The sequence below is a fragment of the Aedes albopictus genome, chromosome 2 (genome assembly GCF_035046485.1).
Source record: "Aedes albopictus strain Foshan chromosome 2, AalbF5, whole genome shotgun sequence".
Taxonomy (NCBI): domain Eukaryota; kingdom Metazoa; phylum Arthropoda; class Insecta; order Diptera; family Culicidae; genus Aedes; species Aedes albopictus.
In genome coordinates this window covers 58,389,192-58,411,511 of record NC_085137.1, presented here as the reverse complement: position 1 = coordinate 58,411,511, position 22,320 = coordinate 58,389,192, and the positions used below count along the sequence as shown (strand labels likewise).

Genomic DNA, 22,320 nt, shown 5'->3' with positions numbered 1-22,320 from the left:
GAATCCTCGAAGGAATTCCATAAGGTATTCCAGCAGGAAACTCCGAAGGAATTCTAGGAAGAATCACCGGAGGAATTCTAGGCGGAATTCCCGAAAGAATTCCGTGAGGTACCCCGAAGGAATTCTAGAAGGAATCTCCGAAGAAATTCAAATAGGAATCACCTTAGGAATTTCAAGATGGAATCCCGAAGGAAATCCAGGAGGAATCCCCGACAAAACATCAGCAGAAATCTCCGAAGGAAGAATCCTCGAAGGAAGAATCGCTCAAAAGAAACCCCCGAAGGAATTCTAAAAGGAATTCTCGAAATTACTCTAGGAGGAATCCCCGAAGGAATTCCAAGAGAAAACCCCGACAGAATTCCTGGAGAAATTCTCGAAAGAATTCTACGATGAATCACCGAAGGAATTCCAGAAAAGAGAAATCACCAAAGGAATTCCAGGAATAACCCCCGATTAGGAGAAATCCTCGAATGAATTTAAGAAGGAATCCGCGAAAGAAGTCAAGAAAGAATCCCCGAAGAAATTACAGGAGAAATCCCTGCAGGAATCCCAGAGGTCACCTCAGAAGGAACTCCGGTAGGAATCTCCGAAGGAAATACAAGCGGATCCCTCAAAAAGGAAACCCAGAAGGAATAATACGACGAATCTCCATAGGAAGTGGAAGAGGAATCGAAGGATCTCTAGAAAAAAACCTTCCAGGAGAAGTTCACAAAGGAATTCTAGAAATCACCGAAGAAATTCAAGAAGGGAATCCCGAAGGAACTCCAGGAGGAGTGATTTCATGAGGATTTTTTGAAAGAATGAAAGGCAGAATCTCCGAAGGAAATCTATGAGGAATCACCAAAAAAATTTCAGAAGGAATCCCCGAAGCAATTCCTGGAGGAATCTACGACGGAATATCAAGAGGAATTACCGCAAAAATTCCCAGGAGGATTTGATGAAGGAAGTCCAGTAGGAATCCCAAAATAAATTCCAGATTTTTATTTTTTAAGAAATTCGAGAAGACATCCTCAAAATATTTCTAGGAGGAACCATCGAAAAATATCCAGGAGGGATCCTCGTATGAATTCCATGAGAAACCCCTGAAATAATTCTATGAGGAGTTCCTGCAGGAATTCCAAGAGGGAACCCCGAAAGAATTCCAGGAGAAATCTCCGAAAAAAAAATCGAAGAGAAATTCCCGTAGAAATTTCAGGAGAAATCCCCGAAGGAACTCTAGGAGGAATTTAAGGAGGAATCTTCGAATTAATTCCAGGAGGAATCCCCGAAGAAATCCCTGAAGGAGCGACAGCAGGAATATGCGACGAGATTCCTGGTAGAATTCTTGGAGAAATCCCCGAAGAAATGAAAGGAGAAATTCCTGCAGTAATCCCGGGAGGGAACCCACAAAGCAAAACTGGGAGGAATCTCCGAAGGATTTCCAAGCGGAATACTCGAAGGATTATCTAGAGGAATTCCCATAGGAAGTCCAGGAAAAATCTCCCAAGGAATTCCAGGAGGAATCCTTGAAAAAACTCTATGAGAAACCACTAAAGCAATTCCAGAAGGAAATCCCAAAGGAATTCCAGAAGGACTCCTGAAGGAATTCCATTTGAAACCACTGAAGTAAATCCAGGAAGAATCTCGGAAGAAATTCTAAGAGCAATCTTCAAAGTAATTCCAGGAGGAAACCCCGAAGAAATTTCAGGAGAAATCCACGTTGAAATATCAGGAGAAAGCCCCGAAAGAATTTCAGGAGGAACCCATGAGGGATGTCTAGGAGGAATACCCGAAAAAATTCCAAAGGAATCCCCAAAGGAATTCCAGGAGCCATTCCTGAATGAATTCTAGGAGGAATTCCTGAAGGAAACCCAAGAGGAATTCCTAAATAAGGTGCAGGAGAAATCCCTGGAAGAATTCCATGAGGAATCCTAGTGGATTCTCCGAAAGAATTCTAAGAGGAACCACCAAAGAAATTTAACGGAATATTAGAAGGAATCCCCGAACGAATTTCAAGAGCAATCCTCGAAGGAAGTCAAGGAGGAAACCCTGAAAGAAAATCTAGGAAGAATCTCCTGTTGAATTCCAAGAGGGATCCCCGTAAGAATTACAGGAAAAAAGCCGGGAGAAATCCTCGAAGGAAGTCCAGGGGAAGCCCTGAAGGAAGTCTTCCAGGAGGAATTCCAGAAGAAATCACAGGAGAAAACCCTGCAGGGACTCCAGGGGAATGCTCGAAGGAATTCCTGTAGGAATATCCACAGGATTTCCAGGCGGAATCCTCGAAGGATTTTCAGTGGATCTTTCCGGGTAGGGGGAAGGATTTGCAGGAGGTATTCTCTAAAGAATTTTAAAAGAAAATCCGTGAAGAATTTTTGTAGAAACTCCATAAAAGATCACTCAGAATATCCTGGAGATATGTATGATTATAATCCTAAGGGAATTATTGAAGGAACTCCTACAAGGTTCCCTGAAGGAACTCCGTGAGTCTTCCTGAAAAAATCTCAATTTCAATCTTCAATTTGAAAGAACCCCAGGAGCGATCCCTGGAAGAACTTCTCGAACAATCCCTTAGGGATATCCTAGAGAAATCTTGGAAGGAATCGCTGTATAAACTGCTGGGGTGATCCCTGAGATCTCGTGGTGGTATCCTTGGATCTTCGTATAAGATTCTCTGAAGGAACTTCTGTAATGATTTCTGAAAAAACTTCTGTAGGAATCCCTGAAAAAAAAATCAGCAGGAATCTCCTTAGAAACATCTGCAAGAATCCCTGAAATTCCTGGAGGAATCTCTAATGGAACTCCTGGAAAGAACTGCTGTAGGAATTTCTAATGGTACTTCAGAAGGAATCCCTGCAGGAACTCCTAATCTTATTTCTAAAAACCTCCTGCGGCAATTCCTGAAGAAATTTCTTACGGGATTCTTGATGGATGGTGGCATTTATGAATCCTCCTGAAAGAATATTTAAAGGGACTTTTAGAAGGATACCTGAACAAACTCCCGTTGAAATAGCTTGGGGAACTTCTGAAAGAAATCATAATGAACACGTGGAGGCATCCCTGAATCCTCCTGGAGCCATTAGGGAAACACCTGAGCGAACTCCCGGAAAAATCACCGAAGGAAATTCTTGAGCAATCCTTGAAGAACTCTTGAAAGAATCTCTGCAATTTTTTCTTGAGGCATCCCGAAGGAATCCCCAAAGGATTATCAGGAGGGATTATTGAACAAATTCCAGGAATTTCTGATGGACCTCCTGGAGGAATCTCTGAGGAAACTCCTGGACTAGATCCTAGAGAAACACCTGTAGGAATTCCTGAAGGTACTCTCAGGCTAATCTCTGAAGGATCTCCTATGAGAATTCCTGAAGGATCTTCTGGATGAATCTCTGATGTATCTCTAGTAGGCATCCCTGAATTCTTCTGAACTAATTTTTGAAAGTATTCCTGTAGAGATCTTCTGAAAAAAATCATCTTGGAGGCATCCCTGAAGATTTTTCTGAATAATCCTAGGTGGATCTCCAGAAGGCATCACTGAATCCTTCTGGAAGATTCTCTGAAGAAACTTCTGGAGAGATGTGAATGTGTGTTCTAAGAGTTGAGAAATTAATTATTGTAATCAAACTCTTATGATAGTGATCGTGAGATTTTTTTATCTTAGCTTTATATAAACTTAATTTTGTTCGTGCACTGATCACCGGCGCGAAAAATGAAAATCGGCGGCGTGACAAACAGCGGCGTATGGCGCGCCGCCGATACCTCGATCGGCGTCGGCGTGGGACAAAAAGTGTCGGCAGCGGCGGCGTGGCGCGGCGGCGCACAGGTCTAGTACATATTCAGTTTATTCACTGTTGTTCAACAAGGTCAACCTGTGCCGCGGTGGTGCGATGACACAATCAGGCTGATTTTCGACCATCACCGATCGATCGATCATTCGGTGAGTTGATGAAGATGTTGATACCTCTACTGGGCGATGGGAACTAGTTTCGTTTGTTTGCGTGGGATGTCCGTCCGCATGGAACCCCAGCATAAGAAACTATTCCCTGATGACTCGACGATTCCGATTCGTCAGCCACGGAACGATAAATCTAGTTTAATGTGTTATTTGTGGTAAATTATTAACGTTTAATGTCTTAAATTACATTGTCGTTAAATTCGATGAGACTCGATCATGTTCGACGATTTTGATGGTATCCTCACTGAAAACTCCCACGAGTGACACTTGCCCGGGTGCGATCCGTTCACTTTTGGCCGGTGTGCTGGCTGGGTGACGAACTGGGTGTGATATTTCGTCCATCGCCGCGTCTCATCAGCTCGGATGGTTGCAGGGTCGGGGGGATTCCAAATGTAGCGGGAGGAAGCACTGATGGTAACAGCAAGCAGAGGTGATCATAAAATTTAATACTATTCTGTTTGCTTAGCTGCCTTTTATCGATTTTTAAATATAGCATTCAACAGGGGCGCTTATTGCCGATGCCGATGCAAGCCCGTTTCGGAGTTTATTTTATTGTCATCGTTTCGATAGCCAATTTGTCGTCGTCCTCCGGGGCTGGATGACGAACCGAAGAGTGATCTTAAAAGTTGTGGCCATGTGAATAAATCTGGCTGCAGGAGTGGCTTCTCGAGCGGTCAAGTGGAATGGTGCTTTACCTTACTGTACGTATAAAATTGAAAATCAATTGAATATGGACAAACATGCTTAGAAAATTTATGCAGCAGGCGGTAATCTGGGAATTATTCAGTAGCTTCATATTGTGTTTATTCTAGTGATTTCCTAACAGTTCCCCCAAAAATTTCTTCAGATGATTAACTAAGACTTTCTTCATTGAAACCTGTAACAGTTCCTCCAGGAGTAACTCAAATTGTATCACCAAGTTTTACCTAGTTTATGGTATACAACTCCCTTAGCCTTTGAGAATGCAATTTTACTATCTACTTCTACCCAAGCTCGGCTGGTAATTCAAAACACTAGGAAATGACCCAGTAAAGTCTTTGAAAAAAGCTGAATGTCTTAACTGCCGTGTGCAACACAGTTGTCTGATGTTAACGGGCATCCCCATGGAACAACTATGCAACACACATCAGTGAAACTCGCTGAAATACCTTCGAAAACTTCTTGAAACCCTATCAGACACCCTGTAATGACCCTGGAACTCTACGAAACCACAAAAACTTCCCAGAAATCCCTGTAACTTCTCCAAAATTTGCTGGATAGGGCCCCATAGCCGAGGCGGTAAACGCACGGGTATTCAGCATGACCATGCTGAGGGTGACGGGTTCGATTCCCGGTCGGTCCAGGATCTTTTCGTAAAGGAAATTTCCTTGACTTCCTTGGGCATAGAGTATCTTCGTGCCTGCCACACGATATACACATGCAAAATGGTCATTGGCAGAGGAAGCTCTCACCCAGACAACCAGTCATCGTATAAGATGTTGCATAAGATGATAAAGTGGAGGCCTTATACGTACATGCCTCCATTTAGGCGCATGTAAAATGTACGCATATCGCCTCCACTTTAACATCTTATGCAACATCTTACACGATGACTGGTTGTCTGGGCAGTTAATAACTGTGGAAGTGCTCATAGAACACTAAGCTGAGAAGCAGGCTTTGTCCCAGTGAGGACGTTACGCCAAGAAGAGGAGTGGAGAGGATGGATATCACCTGCAGAGCTGAACAAAAAAATAGCTAGCTTCTATAAGTCTGCAAAATTTTGCGGGAAAGTCCGTGCCTATCCGGTCGATAACTCATGTGCCGTTTTGAAGTCGATCATTTTGAAATTGGTCCTTCGCTTTCCTCAGAAATTCCTTCCGAAATTCTTCCAGGAGTTATTTTGATTCTATTGGAAATTCTTTCAATGATTGTTCATGCTTGTATTCCTTAATGTTATTCTTAAATTTTTTTGAACGTTATCCTTAAGAAATATTGTCTGAATTTTTACAGGAGTTTTTTTATAATTCCTCCGAAATAGAAGAATTTTTGGAAATATTCTTTGACAGTTCTCAAGTCTATCGTTGCCCAAAATGCAGGTATTCCACAGCTTACTGCCAGCATTTGCTGCCAGCTGCTATAGAAATTTTATAGCATGTATCTTTTCCGTTACACGAAATAATTCACACAACGTAGGGTAGATAAGCGATGTAATAGAATAAAGTTTAAAGTTTTAAAGTACAAAGTCAAGTTTTTTGGTGAATCCCGTGATACCGAGTGACCCCAGTGGTGATAGTGTCCACCCAATCCGTTCTGTGACCCCGAAATCCGCCGAAATCTGCCCTATCATCTTGGTGCCGTGACCAGGATCTGGCTTCTTTCCAGAACACCCGCCATCGCAGTTCGGACTCAGACGCTATCTACCGCCATCGTTCCGCACCATTGTGTGCCCCATCGGTATTGAAAGGATCGCCATCTTCCCCGGAGCCTATTGTGTTCCAACGCCTTCGAGAAGCTTCTCCGGAGTTCCCGCTTGAATTTTAATACAAAGCCTAATTCCGTTAGGCACTCGGTACGTATTATTCCGAGTGCGCAGAAGTTTATCGCGGGTGCCTTGAGATTTTTCTCTCTTTTTTCCGAAACTCGTAACCGTTCCGGAGTTCGACGAAGCTTCTAGAAGCGTGGCCACCCGGTCAGCTATCAGCCAGTGCGAGAGTGACGACGCCATAGCCATCCGTTACATGTGATTGCCCAATAGAAGGACCGTTGCAGATTTTGAATATAATACAAGGCTTAATCCTAGCCTTGGACAGGTTAGTAGCGCTCCAACCTATCTACTCCATTTGTCCGGCTCTACCGGGTCTTCCTCTGTGTCACCCGATCTAGTGCCCCCTGCGATACCCCGCTTCCGCAATGGCGGACGAACGTTCGAGACAACAGCTCATCAACCGCCGGACGACGCTCATCGCTGCGCTAGGAAGAGCGGAACAATTCGTCGAGAAATACGTGGCGGAACGGGACAGTGGCCAGGTGAAACTACGTCTCGAGAGCCTCGATACCGTGTGGATGGGATTGGAGGATGTGCAGACCCAGCTCGAGGACCTGGAACTGACCAACCAAGGTATGGCGCAAAATCTCGCTTTCCGTTCCCACAACGAAACCCGCAATTTCCAAATTAAGGCTTCTCTTCAATCCTACCTCCCCAATGTACCACCTTTGACAAACGCAATTCTCCAATCGTCTCCCTCTGGCCTGTCTGGCATCAAACTACCAACCATTTCCCTGCCGGAGTTCGACGGGGACTACAACAACTGGTTAGCTTTCCACGACACGTTCGTCGCTCTAATCCACTCCAACCCCGACGTTCACGACATCCAAAAGTTTCATTACCTCCGTGCTGCTCTGAAAGGAGAGGCAGCACAGCTAATCGAATCCATCGGCATCAGCTCCGCTAATTACCCTATTGCATGGCAAACCCTCGTCTCTCGCTACGCTAACGAATATCTCATCAAAAAGCGACACCTTCAAGCCCTCCTCGATTGCCCTCGAATGAAAAAAGAATCCGCCGCTGCATTGCATTCCGTCGTCGACGAGTACGAGCGCCACACCAAGACCCTCCGCCAACTTGGTGAACCTATCGCTTCCTGGAGCACTATGCTGGAGCATCTTCTTTGCCTCCGACTCGACGACGCGACGCAGAAAGCATGGGAAGATTTCGCTACGACCACCACAAACCCCGACTACGGTTGTCTCATTGATTTTCTCCACCGTCGCATTCGTGTGCTAGAATCAATGTCCGTTAATCACCAAGCACAGCCAACATCCAATCAACAACCACCAATGTTTCGACGCCCACCGTTCCACAAAACCATTTCCCATGCCGTTACAGAAGCCACACCACGAAAATGCCACTCTTGCGATCAACATCATCCTCTCTTCCAATGCCCACGATTCGAAAGAATGTCCGTCGCTGATCGTCTGAAAGTCATCAATGACCAACATCTCTGCCACAATTGTTTTCGTCAAGACCACCTCGCTCGCAATTGTCAATCAAAATTCTCGTGTCGTCACTGCCGAAAACGACACCATTCATTGCTCCACCCAGGCTACCACCCACTCGAAACCGAACAATCATCCACCACCGTTCGCCCATCAACGTACACACCGAAGCCCATCGTCAAACAAGATGCAGCACCCAACCGGCGACCACCCACTTCCACGAATGCTGTCAGTGAACAGACGTCCAACTCCTCGCAAACATCGAACGCCAATGTTTTGCTTTCGACAGTCGTGTTGATGGTCCTCGATTGTAATGGTCAAGCTCACCCCGCACGAGCTCTGTTGGATAATGGATCGCAATCCAACATCATCAGCGATCGACTATGCCAGCTCCTCCGTCTCAAGCGAAACAAGATTAACATCCCAGTGTTCGGTGTCGGTGAGTCGTCCTCCAGTGTCAACCACTCGGTCAGTGCTACTATCAGGTCGAGAACCTCCGATTTCGAGATTGGTTTGGACTTCCTCGTCATGCCCCGTATAACGATCGATTTGCCCGTTGTTTCCTCTCCTTCCAATGACTGGCATGCCCGCAAGATCTTCAGTTGGCCGACCCTACCTTCAATAAGACCGGTGCCATCGACATGTTGCTCGGAGCGGAACCCTTTTTGTTACATATGTGAACCCTGGTACCCGGATCGTAGAAGGTGAAAACCCGATCCTCATCAAGAGCGTTTTCGGCTGGATTGTCACCGGTAGGAACCAAACTCCCCTGAAATCGCCACCCGAAGCATGCGATGTCTCGCTTTCCGATCCACTCCATGAGGCTATGGAACGCTTTTGGCTTCTCGAAGAGGTAGAAAACCGTCCAAACTACTCGGTGGAAGAACAGCAATGCGAATCCCACTACATTTCCAATGTCTCACGTACACCGGAGGGAAGATATATCGTCCGTTTGCCCCGTCATCCAAATTTCGATCACATGCTCGGTGAGTCAAAGTCTGCTGCACTGCGTCGGTTCTATTCCCTGGAGAGACGGCTGAGCAGGGAACCCCATTTAATGGAAGAGTACCACTCTTTCCTATCCGAATACCTTTCGCTTGGACACATGCGAGTTGTTCCACCGAGCGAAGAGGAACCGCAGCAGGTGCATTATTTGCCCCACCACGCCGTACTGAAAGAGGCCAGTACAACCACCAAAGTGCGTGTAGTCTTTGACGGATCCGCGAAAACCTCCACCGGATATTCCCTCAATGACGCCCTCCAAGTCGGTCCGATTGTTCAGGACGAGCTACTGACACTAGTCCTCCGATTCCGCAAGTACCCAATAGCCCTCGTAGCGGACATCGCGAAAATGTATCGCCAGGTGTTACTGCATCCCGACGACACACCACTACAGCGAATTCTCTGGCGATTCCATTCAGACGACCCGGTCACTTCGTACGAATTGTCTACGGTTACCTATGGGCTAGCACCGTCATCATTCCTTGCCACTCGAACCCTGCAACAGCTCGCTGCCGACGAAGGAGATGCCTATCCGCACGGAGTCCCCGCTCTGAAGAAGGGATTCTATGTGGACGATTATACATTATTATGTATAGGGGGAGCGGATACAGAGGAAGAGGCAATCGAAACACGGGAGGAACTTGACGAACTGCTGGCCAAAGGAGGATTCCAATTGAGGAAATGGGCATCCAACAGCGAAAAGTTTCTGGAAGGACTCGACCCATCGCAAATTGCAACCCAACCAACGATGAAATTTGACCACGAAGAGCCCATCAAAGCGCTCGGGATCTGTTGGGAACCCAGGACGGACCTGCTGAGATTCGACTCGACCCCTACTGTCGGAAATGGTCCACCAACTAAACGTTCTATTCTGTCTGCCGTTTCAAAACACTTCGATCCCCTAGGTCTCACCGCCCCAGTCATCATACGAGCAAAAATGTTACTGCAGGAGCTCTGGCTGCAGCCTTGCGGGTGGGATGAAGAGGTATCTGACGCTATTCATGACAAGTGGAACAACTATTGCACCGACCTACCGAAGATTGTCTCCTACCGTGTTGAACGATATACATTTCTGCCGAATTCCTACGTTCAGCTGCACACATTTTCGGATGCATCCCAGCAAGCATACGGCGCTTGCATTTATGCCCGTTCCACAGACGTCGAAGGTTCCGTAAAAGTCCGATTGATCGCTTCCAAATCGAAGGTAGCCCCCCTCAAGCGAGTTTCCATTCCCCGTCTGGAGCTATCTGCTGCTGTGCTGGCTGCGCGGTTGCATAAGCGAGTTTCCGAAGCATTGGATATGCCTATCACTGCTTCCCATTTTTGGTCCGATTCCACCGTCACACTTGAGTGGCTTCGATCGCCTCCATACACTTGGAGCACCTTCATCGCGAATAGGGTTTCTGAAATCCAAACCACAACACAGGGATCCTATTGGCACCATATCGCAGGGAGAGAGAATCCAGCGGACCTAGTCAGCAGAGGAATGACCGTCGAAAAATTCCGATCCAGCAACTTGTGGCACCATGGGCCAGCCTGGCTAACAGCACCTGAAACGGAGTGGCCAATTAGTACCCAGCAGCAGAAAACACCCGAAGAAATCCTGGAGCGACGAAGAATGGTGGCGGCTGTGCAAAATAAGCCCGAAGTGAATGGCATGTTTGACACATCGCTGTGCTATAATCGTTTGACACGAGTGACAGCATACTGTCTGCGCTTCATCCAAGCTTGTCGTAGTGGTCGTCATCGAACTACATCGTCACCGTGTCCCGAGTTGGATGTGATAACAAATGCAATCACCGTTGAGGAAATGTCAGCAGCCCGGATGAAACTAATCAAGCTAGCCCAAGCAGACGTCTTTGCAGAGGAGATTAGATACTTGGGGAAGGGAAAAGCGGTTCCCAAGCATTCGAGCCTACGTCTTCTGAGCCCTTTCATCGACGATTCGGGAATATTGAGAGTTGGGGGTAGATTGCGTTTGTCAGATCAGCCTTATATAACCAAACATCCCATCCTCCTTCCCAATTCCCATCCATTAACACGGTCAATCGCCATGCACTACCATCTGAGGCTACTCCACGGTGGCGGCCGTGTGACCCTAGCGGCCATTCGCCAAGAATTTTGGCCGATACAAGGAAGGCGATTGGTCAACCACATCGTACGGAATTGCTTCCGTTGTTCTAGAGCCTCACCCGTTCTCGCCAAACAACAAACTGGACAACTGCCGCTGCAGAGAATTACCCCGAGCCGTCCTTTTTCTGTCACTGGAGTAGATTTTGCCGGTCCGGTCTACATGAAAGCAATCCACAAACGCGCCTCACCAACCAAGGCCTACATCAGCGTCTTCGTTTGCTTCGTCACGAAAGCTGTGCACCTAGAGCTGGTGAGCGACCTCTCCACACCAGCATTTCTCAACGCGCTACGAAGGTTCATCGCTCGTCGCGGGTGCCCCACACACATACACTCCGACAACGGAAAGAATTTCGAGGGAGCCCGCAACGCACTACACGAATTGTACCAAATGCTACAGCGAGAGAAGGCATCCGGATTCATTGCCACACACTGCTCAAGCCAGGGAATCCAGTGGCATATGACTCCACCGAAGGCCCCACATTTTGGCGGACTGTGGGAAGCTGCCGTCAAGGTGGCCAAGAAGCATATGTACCGTCAGCTAGGAAATACGAAGCTGTCTTTCGAGGATATGTCGACGGTATTGGCGCAGATAGAAGGCGCTATGAATTCTCGTCCCTTGACACCACTCACGGAGGACCCCAATGATTTAGCCGTTCTGACACCAGCCCACTTTCTCATCGGAACTACACAGTCTGCTCTCCCCGATGCCGAAGTATGCCAGGTTCCGATCAACCGCCTCGACCACTATCGAGCCCTGCAACACCGAGTTCAACAATTTTGGCATCAGTGGCAGACCGAATATTTGCAGGAACTGCAAAAAGAAAACAAAATCAACGCTCCCAATACAGCAATTCAGCCCGGCAGGATGGTTGTCGTCGTCGATGAATTCCTAGCTCCCGTCAAGTGGCCTCTAGCGAGAATTGTCAACACCATCGAAGGACCAGACGGGCTCATCCGAATCGTTGACCTGCATGTAGGGATTGAGAGGGGTACTGAGAAAATAAGCTACTGGGCATATACCATTGGCAGCGGTGAAGCACCGTCGACAAAAACAAAATAAACGACGAGCACAGAAAGAAACGTCAGTCTTGTAAAGTATTTTGCGCTTGCAGCTTGTTTGGCGAGTGCGGTGCTGCTTGATTCCGATGCACATCGGCGGAATTAGAGTTTGGCCCGCCATAATGTACCGGAAGATTGGTTCCGGACACGACATTGGCGCAGTCGGTAGGTACTACGCGTATTTCAGGTATTTCGGAGAGCTACGCATTACAGAGAGTTCGAGGGGGTTTTCGGAGGCGTTTCCGGAAGATTCAGAGCAATTTCAGGGGATTTCAGAGGCGTTACTTGGGCGCTTTCAGGTGTTTTGGAGGATCTCAGGTGCGTTACAGAAGGTTCGAGAAAGTTTTGGGGGATTTGCAGGAAGATCCACAGGACTTTAGCATTTGTATTGACATTAACCAAACACAAAGTCGTAGGTTGTACAGTCCCAGAGAGATATCCTGGCCACGTTCTTGCGACAGCTGAGGGATGGGAAAGGAAGTTTAGCTGGACACCCAAGAGAGGTATCTAGAGACCTCTACGTCCTCTTAGGCCTAGGTGTCTGTCGTGTCCGGAACCAATCTTCCGGTACATTATGGCGGGCCAAACTCCAATTCCGCCGATGTGCATCGGAATCAAGCAGCACCGCACTCGCCTAACAAGCTGCACGCGCAAAATACTTTACAAGACTGACGTTTCTTTCTGTGCTCGTCGTTTATTTTGTTTTTGTCGACGGTGCTTCACCGCTGCCAATGGTATATGCCCAGTAGCTTATTTTCTCAGTACCCCTCTCAATCCCTACACTGCACACCACCAAAGGAATCATTCGCCGTCCGGTCACGAAGATCTGTTTGCTGCCTTTTGAATCAGGAACTCAATGAAGAATCCTAGAATTTGTCATTTTCCTGAATTGTACCGAATTAGAATAAGATTTGAAGTATTGTTTGTTGTGATAGGAGATAGATTGAAATTCATGAATTTCAGGTGGCGGCGATGACAGTTCTCAAGTCTATCGTTGCCCAAAATGCAGGTATTCCACAGCTTACTGCCAGCATTTGCTGCCAGCTGCTATAGAAATTTTATAGCATGTATCTTTTCCGTTACACGAAATAATTCACACAACGTAGGGTAGATAAGCGATGTAATAGAATAAAGTTTAAAGTTTTAAAGTACAAAGTCAAGTTTTTTTGGTGAATCCCGTGATACCGAGTGACCCCAGTGGTGATAGTGTCCACCCAATCCGTTCTGTGACCCCAAAATCCGCCGGAAGCACGATCCTGCCCTATCATTCTTGATTTTTTTTTTCAGAATTCATGGGGTATCCTAAAGTGTTTCTTCAAGTATTCTCAAAGGTATTATCCAAGAAATTCATCCAAAATGTTTCCATAAATTCCTCCACAAAATTCCAAGAATGTCTTAAGACGATCCAGGAATTTCTCAGGAATCCCTTCACGTATTCTTTAAAGGATAAGTAAGTTTTGTGCAATTTCCGGAAAAAAAAATCCAAAAAATCCATGGAGAAATATCTGAAGAAATTCTACAGGGATCTACATGGGGATCTCTACGACATCCGGGGAGACATTCCTAATATACACGCAGGAGTTATTTAAAAAAAAAAAACTTGTATAAATTTCTGCAGAAATCATTGCAACAATTTATCAAAGAATTCTTCGAGAAACCCGGGGAAGAATTACCGGAGCAATCCCTGAAGAATTTGTTAAAAAAATTACAGACGAATTTCTGAAAAAAAACTTTAAAAGTTCTTTACAAGAAATTCCTTGCAGAAATTCTGAATGACTGTGTGGAGATATAAATATGTATATTCTTAAAGGAAGTTCAGAAGGAATCCCAGCACGCATTTCTGAGAACAAAACACCTGAAGGAAACTCTGAAGAAATATTAGAAAATATTCATATTTTTTTAAATAAATTTCAGGAGGAATATGAGAAAAAACCCCAGGCAAATTATTGAAGGAATCCCAAGAGGTATTTCTTAATAACTTCCTATTGACATACCTGGAAAAACTTTGCGAGAAACCCTTGGTAAAGTTCCTAGGAAAAAATGAGGTTTTTTTTGAAAAATTCCTCGATAAATTCTTAAATAAAAATCTCTAAGGATTTTCCGAATGTATTCCTGGAGAATTCTATGGATGAATTTCTGAAACAAAATCAGGAAAATCGCATATATAAGCGTCCACAAAGATTCCTGGAAAGAACTCTTGAGATATGTTTTTAAAAATTCGCGTAGAAATTCCTCGGCATATTCTTGAATACATTTCTTAAAGAATCCGTAAAGAAACTATTGGAGTTATCCTCAGATAAAATACCGGATACATTTCTGAGGTAATACATGGAGGCATACTGGAGGGAATCCTGAAAGAATTTTAGTATGAACTCCTGCCAGTAATCTCTGAAGGAATTCATGCCTGAATCATCGAAAGTAATAATGCCAGAAAACCTGCAGGACTTTCTGGATAAATCCATGAAGAATTTCCTGGAAAGCGGGAATTTTGAATGGAATTTCGAGAGTCATTCCTTAACAAATCTCTGGTAGACTTCTTGAAAAAAAAAATCAGAACGAATTTCTGAAATAAGATCAGGAAAATTTTCTGAGGAAGCCTGTTAGAAATGTTATTAAATAATCTTCAAAAGATTTTCTAAAACAATCCCTGTAGAAACTGCCGAAGGATTTCCTGGAAAAAAAAATCCGATGAATTTTTATAACGATTCCTTGAGAGGATTCTGGTAGAGTTTCAGAGAGAACTCATAGAAATCTACTTATGAGAATATCTGGAGGAAGCCCTGGAGAAATTTCCTAAAAAAATACTGGAAGAACTTACAAAAAAAACATTGAAAGAGGTTTTGAAATATAGTAAATTTAGGACCGAATTATTCAAGTAATTTTTGAAGGAATCCATGGATCACTTTTGAAAGAAATCCATAGAAGATTTGCTTCGACTTGGGATCCTTGAACAATTTTTTGGTAAAATCTCATTATGACTGTTTGAAAAAGCCTCCAGGGAAGTTTCTAAAATCATTATTGGAAGTGTTTCCGAATTATTTCTTGTTAGAATTTTGTAAGGAGTCTGTGATAGATTTTCCAAATAAATCTGTGGAAAAAAAATCTGAAGAAATCTTTGATTTTCAAAACGAATCGTTGAAAGCATTTCTGAAGGAATCCGTGGATGATTAACTGAAAGATTTTTGAACGGATTTCTAAAACAAATCTGTGGAGGATTTTTAAGAAAAACATTAGAAGCTTGATGATTAACCTGGGCTTGTTAGGGGAATATCTGTAAGTAAAAAGAAAATCGCGTTAAGTACTGTTCCTTTAAATTCCACTAAGAATTTGCATCCTTTGACAGATACGTATTTCGACCTCAACTGTAAGGTCGTCTTCAGTGTCTTGTACTTGACTCGACTTGTCGACTGTTGAATCGAGTCGAGTCAAGTACAAGACACTGAAGACGACCTTACAGTTGAGGTCGAAATACGTATCTGTCAAAGGATGCAAATTCTTAGTGGAATTCAAAGGAACAGTACTTAACGCGATTTTTCTTTTACTTAAAAGAAGCTTTCCTACATGAATTTTTTGGAGCAATATCTGGAGGAATCTCTAACGCAATCTTCGAATAAGATTCTAGAGGAAATTTTGCTGCAATCAGTGAAAGACTTGTCTAGCGAATAAGGGTCGTGAGTTCAAATCTCACCTGAGCTGTGGATTTTTTCCCAATTTAACCAATAATTTACCCATCTGTACATATGTACGTTGAGTTATTTGAAATTCATAATTGACCACACGGATTGGTATTACCGAAAATTTGCACTTTGAGTGAGTCAGTGAAAGATGTTTTTAAGAACTTTTAAAAGATATCCTTGGAAAACTTTGCAAACGGAATTCCGGGAGGATTTACTAAAGATTCTACGGTATCCAGGTAAGGTTTAATAAAATAAAATCCCAAGTTAATATCTGGGATAATCTCTAGAAAACTTCTGAGAATATTATAAGGGAAACTAAAAAATTCTATAGAAATCAATGGAAGTATTTGTGAAGCATTTCTCGGAGGAATGTCCAAAGTCATTCCTTAAAATTCTCTGAGGAGTTTTTGAATGAAACACTGAAACAAGATATCCATGGATTTTTAATAAATCCATCGATAATTTTCTGGAGGAAATTCTCGAACAATTTCTGAAGGAATTTTTAGAAAAATTGAAGCAGTTCTCCCAAGATTTTCTTGAATAATATTTTGAGACATTTCAGAGGAATAACAACTAAATGTCTCAATTATTCGCTGCAAGAATCTAAAGAAATCCCTGGAGAAATTTTATGAATTAGTCCTTGATATATTTTTCACAGTCCGCGTCTAGGTCCGCGTAGGAATTTCAGGAGGAATTTGTGGGGTTTTTTGTTGCACGGGCGAGGGCATAACAACAATTGGAAAATTGTCCGGGATGAACCTGCCTACGGCAAAAAATGACCGAAAAAAGAGGAAAAAAAAAACAATTGGAAAACTCACATAGGTAACTTTTTATTCATGTATAAGGCTCAAAACTAAATATTCGCATGAATTACATATTACTCTATGTGTGTATGAGCGTAGAAAGATTAAACCACGTCCAGTACTGTAAAAATCGTATTTTTATTAGTATTAGAATACGCCATTAAAACCGAACGAACAACTGTCTTGTTGAACATTGATGTTTACGAAAGCAAGTTAGATTAATGCTTTTTTTTTATGTTCGCTAAATTTGTAACACAGAGTAATATTTATGATCATTTTAGCTTATTCCGTCATCAATCTTAAACTCTAAGGACATTTCCGGATGGATCCATATGGTGTCGTTAAGCCACCACACACCCTCATTGGATGGCGACAAATTTCGATGGGTTGGACAGCACAAGTGACGGCCATAAACTTGATTCTTTTTCAATCTTCAATAGTCGTTTTTGAAATTGGGATTGAGTGATTCATTCGATACCGAAAACGCGGTAGCTGCGCTTCGCCATCACTGCTGCTTCGACGATCGTCATTCGCTCGCCTAATACCCTGGACCAGACAGGCGATAAAACGGTCAAAGCTGTTCCACCTGGCGATAAGCCAACCAATAAATATACCGAGCCCAGGTTCATTACCATCGTAATTCATGATCGTAAATATTGCAACACAGGCTCTCTCCCACACGTACGCTGGCTGCAGGTTCACGCGATGCACCCAGCATCTTTAGATCTGAGCATTTCACTGGTGCGCTGCGCTCGTCTGCACGGGGAAGCATAAAATTCCCGGAATACGGCGAAACAGAGCATGTACCAGGTCCACGAAATGGCATGCTTTATTGGTTTCTTTTAACACCTCGAAAAATTCTTACACTCCCCGATGCCAGCAGCAGCGGTGTGCAGTATTGGCAGCCTTCCCATTCTTGGTCGGTGCCAACTGCATGGCGACAGTTCCAAGATTTAGATCGCTCCGTTCTGAATATCTACGGCCGGCTTCAGAGATGAACTCCACCGATCCCCACGCTACCGGTAACAATGGAAGCCAGATCCCACCCTGCACACGGGCCACGAAGTACCACGAGGGCCAATGAAATTAAGGAATTTTTGTATTAAACTTGTCGCACAATAAAATATGATTCATGGACGACGACAAACCAGCAGCAGCAGCAGAAGCAGGAGTAGCAGCCTTAGCCGACCGACTCGCTGTGTGCCTTACGGGGCCTGGCATTCTTCATATTTTCATTTCCAACTACAAGATCCCGTAGGAATGCAATTCTGGCGCGCAATGTTGTTGCCATTGCCCAGACTCCTCGGCAGTCAGTGGTGCGGTGGTGAGTGCCGTGACGGCGAGACGCCCGAGAAATGGATTGCACTTGTGCCACCACGCGGGAACAAGCAGCAGGTTTGGGGTCCGGGTTAACCGCACATGGCATTGCACTGGGCTGGCACCTACGAATCGATTGTTTTCAAGGACCCATAAAATCGACGAGGTACATCGGTGCGCACATACCGGCAGATTTTACGAGCCCGCTTCGGTGATCTTTGATTTTATGGCTTGTTGTTGCCGGGGTGAACTCTCACTTCTTGTGCAGTGCAAGGATGTTGCTAGGCGGTGCACTATTGGCCTTATCGAAAACTTCTACTATTTTCAGAAGAGTACATGTTTTGAAACTCAAATACATCAGACTAGATGAAACTTTTCATTTTACTATTAAATATTAACTAGTAGCTATCAACTTAATGTAACCAAAGGATAACCGACGTAAACAACTTGTTTTGTGTAGATTTATGTACAAAAAAGGTCCCGTAACGTGGGTAGATCACCTTACAATGGTGTGTTACGGCGTAAGATCTACCACATCAAGTTTCAATTTTACTATTTTCCTGCCTAAAGTGGGAGCATAGATTGATACTTGATGTGTTTTTGTGATGTTTCTGTTTTTTAATGTTCTGAGTTTTGCTGCGAACAATTTATGTTTTAGTTTGTTTATTTATTTTTTCCCTCTTCAATCTTGTGTTTGTCAAACATTGATTGGCTGCCTCAATCCTTCGGCCCCTTCAATATCTTCAGCATTAATATGCAGATATCTATGTCATTTATATATTTGTTTTTGTATACTAATATTCTTTCTTTCTTTCAGGAATATCAAGGTTAGTTCATTTAACAGATCTGTAAACCATCCATCAAATTTCAACTGCGCTCAAGATTGTCGAATAGAGCTCCTCATAACAATCCCACCCTACTAACACAAATTCTTTTTTTTAACGCCTATGGAGATAGTTTGGGTACCCTGTATCTTCAAGTAGGCGTTATAACATTCCTACCCTTTCCTAGCGATTGTAAGGACGTGGCCAGGTACCCAGTAAACCATATATCGTATAGAAACGTCCATGTAGTATCGCATTTGAATCCAATCAAAATCATGATCGCAAACAATGTTAAATCTTGTAGAAAGAAATGCAAAACAAATTGCATATCAATCATGGTTGCGATTTGTTTACGATGGCCTATGTTGTAACCAGCAAGTCGTAAATTTCGCAAGTCAAAATCGTCACTAAACCCATATGTTATAATTATAACCAGGAAAGTTTCATTTGGGATCACAATGACTTAGAAATTCTCCCAAGCTTCGAAGATGATCGATATCATAAATAAGCCTCGATTGATAGTTTTTTTTATGAAGAATGTAGTAATTAACACAGGAAACACAACGAGATGCTTATTTTGTTCTATTCCCAATTCGATGGCAGTACATTTCAGGTAGAAATATGCAAAACTTCAGATTAAATCCGACGGCAACCGTGACGCTCCAAACATCACTTAACGCACGGAATTTGGCACCATGGCGAAGATAAGGACACACCACGGAAGACGTTTCCGATAGCCGACACTTGGAATTGGGTGCAGATCTGTATTTATTATCACTTACCTCGATCTGTTCGATGAAAATATTTCCCACGAATTGTTCCTGCAGCAGGTTCCTCAGTTGCAATCCGCAGCGCGACATTGTTGAGTATTCGGGTTATCAATGGTTGTTTTATCTGCTGCCGATAGTCCTTACAATCTTGCTCACAATGCACTATGTATTGTAGATGAAGGCAGGAATCCTTGTTAAAGCCATGCCATAATAATAATTCACGAGAAGCTATTTTTTCGACAATTATTGACGACGACGACGACGACGACGGAAGGCGCATCACCTGCACACGACGCGAGTTGTAAACAAACAACTATGCTGTAAATAGCGTAATCTAAACTCGCTGAAAGTTGCATGAAGTGGCAGATCATAATTCAGTAAATTGTATATCAGGACATCAAAGTAGTGAATGAAATCACTATGACTTAGAAAAAATCACCATCCCCTAACAACGCTATTGTTACGGATTAAGAAGCTTGAGTTCATGAAGGCCTAATTCCACACTTCCTTCAAGGCAGAATATTTGGTACAGTGGTATGGTATCAAACTGAGGATCACGAAGTGCCGTGTTCGAGACTGCATGTTAACTTTTTTTCTGTTCATAATACTTTAGAAACCAATCATTGGAACTCGCTTTATTTTTATTTGATCGACAGCTTAGGATATCGTATTACTAATCATATGGAATCGAAAAAAGTCGTCGCAAGTATCTATATGGCCTCCACTTTGGTACGCATATAGCTGTTTTGTGCAGTTTATACGAGCTAAATGGTTCTTATATGACAGTGTATAACAAAAATTATACAGACCAAAATGTTAACTGGGTATACAATGTGATGCTTGTTTCGGTCAACTCTAACCCGTAGAAAAAGGCGTTAATCCCAAACACTACGTGTTAGATCTTTCAAAACATATGAAGCTGAGCATTGTATAGCCACCCACGGTGTGTACAATCGCCTTTGCTATGCTATTTATGTACAAAATAGCTTACATTTTTGAACACGAACTGCTAGTCACCCCCAAATGAAAAAAAAAAACACACACACACACACACACATATGATTATAGGGTTAGCGTTGCTACGGTACGTGTGGTGGCATCGAGGTTACTCAAACTTAAGTACTCACAGAATACCCAGATCTTGAGGTAAACAATCTAACTTCCAGTATAAGCGCCCTGCAGTGTTTTGTGCTTCCATACATGTATCGCACGTATGTCCATACAAAATGGCCTTGGCGATTTTTCCGATTTTTTCGCGCCCACCAGTCCCGTGCATAGGAAAGGCAGCAAAGGAGGGGTTTCTCGTATTTGTAGTAAAAGGCGAAAGGGTGCTTATTATGAAGAACCTGTTTAAAGGGAGGAGTTTAGTATTTAAATCTCCACCCTTGGGTATAAGATTGGTGTCCTTACACACGTGAGAAAAAAAAAAGATTTCCTTTATAAACTCCTCCAGCGATTTTTTTTTTCCAGAAAGTTTTCCAACGATTATTTAAGAATTTTTTCCTGAGCTTGCTTCAAAAACTCCCTCATGAATTTCTCCAAAAAGTTCTCCAAGAATTCTTTCAAGTAGGTTCCTTTTGAAACTCCACTAAAATTTACTTCGTCGAAAATTTGTCCATGGATTCTATCAGAATCTTCTACAGGAATACCTATAGACAATCTTCCAAAGAATCATTCTTAAACTCTATCAGTGGATTCTGTAGAAAATATTCCAGAGATTCTTTAGGTATTTCTTCAGGAAGTCTACCAGAGATTAGTCCAGAAATTTATCCAAGGATTCCATTGAAACGTTTTGCATGAATGTTTTAGGAATTTCTTAAGGGACTCATTCAGAAAATCCAGCATGAACTCCTCCGGAGATTCTTGTTTTACTACTTTCAGTGATTCTGAAAGCAATTTTTTCAGAGATTCCTGCAGAAATTCATACAGAGATTCCTTTGGGATTTTCTCTGGATATTTCTCCATGTATTTCCTCAGAAATTTATCCGGAATTTCCTCAAATATAACTCCAATTATTTCACCACAGATTTCTTCATATTTTTTTTCAAAAATGTTTTAGATGAATTTCTAACGTAATTCCTTGAGAAATATCTCAAGAGTTTATTCTAGAGATTTTTATTCTATGCTTTTTTTCCAGTAACCCGTTTGCCGAAACAAATTTGCAGCATTCGAAGTCGAAGAGTACATTTTAAATTACATAAAGAATAATCTTCTTTCCTTTTCACTCAAACATTTCTTAAGCCGAAACTCGAAAGGATTTTGCGAAAAGGTTGCAAAATGGTTCTGGAACCTAAAACTCCATCAAACAGTCGCCATCTTGAGTATTGAGCCGACATCTTGCACTTTAGACCGCTATCGTGGATATTCTGATCGCCACCCAACAAACATTTTTGCTGTATACGAGTGGAACAAACCCCTCTTAATCAAACTTAAGCTTAAGAAACTGTTATTCCGCTAGTTCTTTTCCTTGGGCATTTTTGGACTCCAGACATCTTCCTCATAGTGCATGGTTTTAGAGCTTATACTCTTTTAAACAGCCGCCATCTTGATTTTTTAGACGCCATTTTAAATCTTGGGCTGACTTCGTGGAATTTCTGGTCTCCAGTGTTGATTTCCGCACAGATCCGTCAACCATGCTAAAGGGTACAAAAATCGCCGCAGTTTGATGTGTTGCATGATGGGGCTTGGTTTATATACATGCTATCCGACATCCTGATGACGTGACCCGCCCACCGTAGCCTCCCGATTTTCGCGGTATGGACGATAGTTGGTTCTCTCAGCAGCTGATGCAGCTCGTGGTTCATTCGCCTTCTCCAAGTCCCGTCTTTCATC

At 43.3% G+C, this 22,320-nt stretch overlaps 1 protein-coding gene across 1 annotated transcript; it reads left to right on the top strand.

Moving 5' to 3' along the window:
* Positions 1–6,817: 6,817 nt before the first annotated feature.
* Positions 6,818–17,990, top strand: LOC134286046 (uncharacterized). The gene is made up of 5 exons (XM_062847610.1): positions 6,818–7,532; positions 8,010–8,504; positions 8,605–12,011; positions 12,151–12,262; positions 17,836–17,990. The coding sequence occupies exons 1-5, from the start codon at positions 6,818–6,820 to the stop codon at positions 17,988–17,990; spliced, it is 4,884 nt and encodes a 1,627-aa protein (XP_062703594.1).
* The last annotated feature ends 4,330 nt before the right edge of the window (positions 17,991–22,320 follow it).